The 2729-nt window shown below is 40.6% G+C and overlaps 1 protein-coding gene across 1 annotated transcript; it reads left to right on the forward strand.

Moving 5' to 3' along the window:
- The first annotated feature begins 1054 nt into the window (after positions 1–1054).
- On the forward strand, positions 1055–1921 carry STX11 (syntaxin 11). Its single transcript, XM_009707190.1, has one exon. It carries the CDS (start codon positions 1055–1057, stop codon positions 1919–1921), a length of 867 nt encoding a protein of 288 aa, XP_009705492.1.
- The last annotated feature ends 808 nt before the right edge of the window (positions 1922–2729 follow it).

Raw genomic sequence — 2729 nt, forward strand, 5'->3', positions numbered from 1 at the left:
AAATTTTCAGCTTCCTGCTTGCCGTAACACTTGGTGCAGGGTTCTTGCTGAAGCTTTCAGATTTCACTTTCTGCAAAGACTTTAGGTCTAGAGTTTCAAGTAAACAACATACTTAAAGGAGATATATGTTTTGTTACCACGTAACTGGTCTGTACAGATTACTCATTCTGTGGCTTTTTAATGAAATTTGTAGTTAAGTATGTCTGAGGCAAACACACAGAAAACAGATCCTGATCTATAACAACAGTGTTACTTTATTCCTTCAGTAAGATGTTTCCATCATACAAAAAAGAAGGGTTGGATGGATGGTTTTACTTACAAAATGCTGTGATCACTGTGTTGTTTTGTTTGATGCCTGGTACACTATGGTCAGTGATAGCATCTGAAGACCCTAAACTTGCCTTTCCTTTTTTTTTTTGGTCTATCTTGATACTTTCCACACCATTTCTCGAAACTTTTCTTTCCCAATGGTATTGGTAAATGCCATTTCTGTTTCTGAGAGGCTTCCTACTCTTCTCCCAGGAAAAGCAAGCTTAGAATGACAGAGGACCTGTGACGTTTGGGCCAGATGATGTAATGAAGGGTCAAGATCTAGAGGAGATTTCTGTAGTCAGCAGCAGTGGGAAGCATGCAGTTGTTAACATGTCTACGCATACCGATGGCTGAAGGCTTCCTATCCTTTGCTCAAGAGTTTGGATTTTTCTCCAAGTGAAAGACTGGCATTTTTTTGGGGGTTGGGAATTTTTTTATCATTCTTTTGGATTTGTCTTCAGGATTTGTTGTCATCTCTCTTGCACTTTTTTAGTTTCTAAGCTTTGTAGTTTCTACGAGAGTGTTCTAGCACTAGAGTTTTGTATCTGAGATCCATCACTGTATAAAATACTGTGAAAAAATTTAAAATCTGGTATTTTGGGTTATCTTTGATATCGTTATGTTATCTATGATGTAGTTATAACTATGATGTAGTTGTTAGTTATGAACTTTCAACCATTGAAAACCAATATTTTATTTATTTTAAACTTCTTTCCTCCTGTTCCTCTGTTTTACAGGCAGGATGAAAGACCGGCTAAACGAGCTGCGTGAATTTGCCAGGTTACACAACCAACAGTTTTCTGATAGTCAGGATGATGAAAATTCACCCCATGATGTTCTCCTTTATGAGACTGATTATGCCTTGGAAATTCTTCATAAAGACATACAGAACATCCGGACAGAAAATGACCACCTAAAAGAGGATGTCAAGCGGCTCAGAAAGCAAAACAGCCGCTTCCTTACTTCCATGCGCCGTCTTAGTAGCATCAAACGAGATACTAATTGTATTGCCAGAGACATCAAGGCCCGTGGGGAAAGCATCCACAGGAAACTCCAGATAATGAGAGATTTCAGTGAAGATGCAATAACAAAATACGGGGCTATGTCTGTCATCGCCAGGGTAGCGAAGAATCACTACGTTGACCTGATGCACGCATTCCAGGAAGCTATGTTTGAATACAATGCAACGGAGATGAACCAACGGGAGAACTGCAAGATTCGAATTCAGCGGCAGCTAGAGATCATGGGCAAAGATGTTTCTAGCAACCAGATTGAGGAGATGATTGAACAAGGCAAGTGGGATGTCTTCTCTGAGAATCTCTTGTCGGATGTTAAGGGGGCTCGCTCGGCCTTGAATGAGATAGAGACACGCCATAAGGAGCTGGTGAAGTTAGAAGGTCGCATTAAGGAAGTTCACGAGCTCTTTCTGCAGGTGGCCCTGCTAGTGGAGGAACAGGCAGACACCTTTGATGTCATTGAGATAAATATGCAAAATGTTGAGGACTATGTAGGAGAAGCTAAAGAGCAAGTGAAAAAAGCTTTGGAATACAGAAGAAAGCACCCCCTCAGAACAATCCTCTGCTGCTGCTTATCCTGTTGCCGAAGGTGACTGCCTCCCCAAAGCTATCACGGACTGAGTCGAATGTCTTCAAAATCAGGCATTCTTTCCAGTGACTTTTTTGTAATGACAACCCATAGAAATGGGGGGGGAGGTGTATTTTGCAGTTGTTTTTGTTCATTGCCTTTTTCCTAAATGTGCTGAAGGCTGTTCTATTTGAGAGTTCCTAGAAATGTTGCTAAAACTATTTTTAATCTATTTTTAATTGAAATGTGCTCTGTTGCTGTAACTAGAGGTGAAAGAAGATCTCTGCAGTGATACTTGTTTCAGATAGGCAAGAAAGAGGGATGAATGATGGGCTGATAACTCAGCCTAGGGAAGATGAGAAATTGCAACAAGTAACTAGTCTTATTTGTCAAAGTGAGTCTGCAGGCGGTGCAGCCTTACCGCCTGGGGTGACACAATACACCACAGAATCAGGAGGTTTCAATTTTAACTAGTTTGGAGCCTGCTTGATGCAAATACTTGAACAGATTTTTGCTCTGTTCATTTGAGAAAATAGTGAGCCTCTTAGCAGGAGCAGGACACAGAACTAGTTTCTGTTTCAACTTGATTTCCACCTGTCGTGAATCTTAACAGAAGTAACTGCACCTTAAATGAGAATATGCATGTTTTGCTCCATTTGTGTGCAAGTGATTGCTTTTTTCTATTTTGAGTACCTGCAACTTTGTCAAGGTGGCTAGAAGCACTGCAACACTGCGGCATCTCACCAACTTTTACCTTAAGCCACTGTCTGTACTCTCCATTTCAAAACTGCCATGCTTTTACGCTTCTAATACATTTTTCTGCCAACTAACAC

The sequence above is a fragment of the Cariama cristata genome, unplaced genomic scaffold, assembly GCF_000690535.1.
Source record: "Cariama cristata isolate BGI_N322 unplaced genomic scaffold, ASM69053v1 scaffold29529, whole genome shotgun sequence".
Lineage (NCBI taxonomy): Eukaryota > Metazoa > Chordata > Aves > Cariamiformes > Cariamidae > Cariama > Cariama cristata.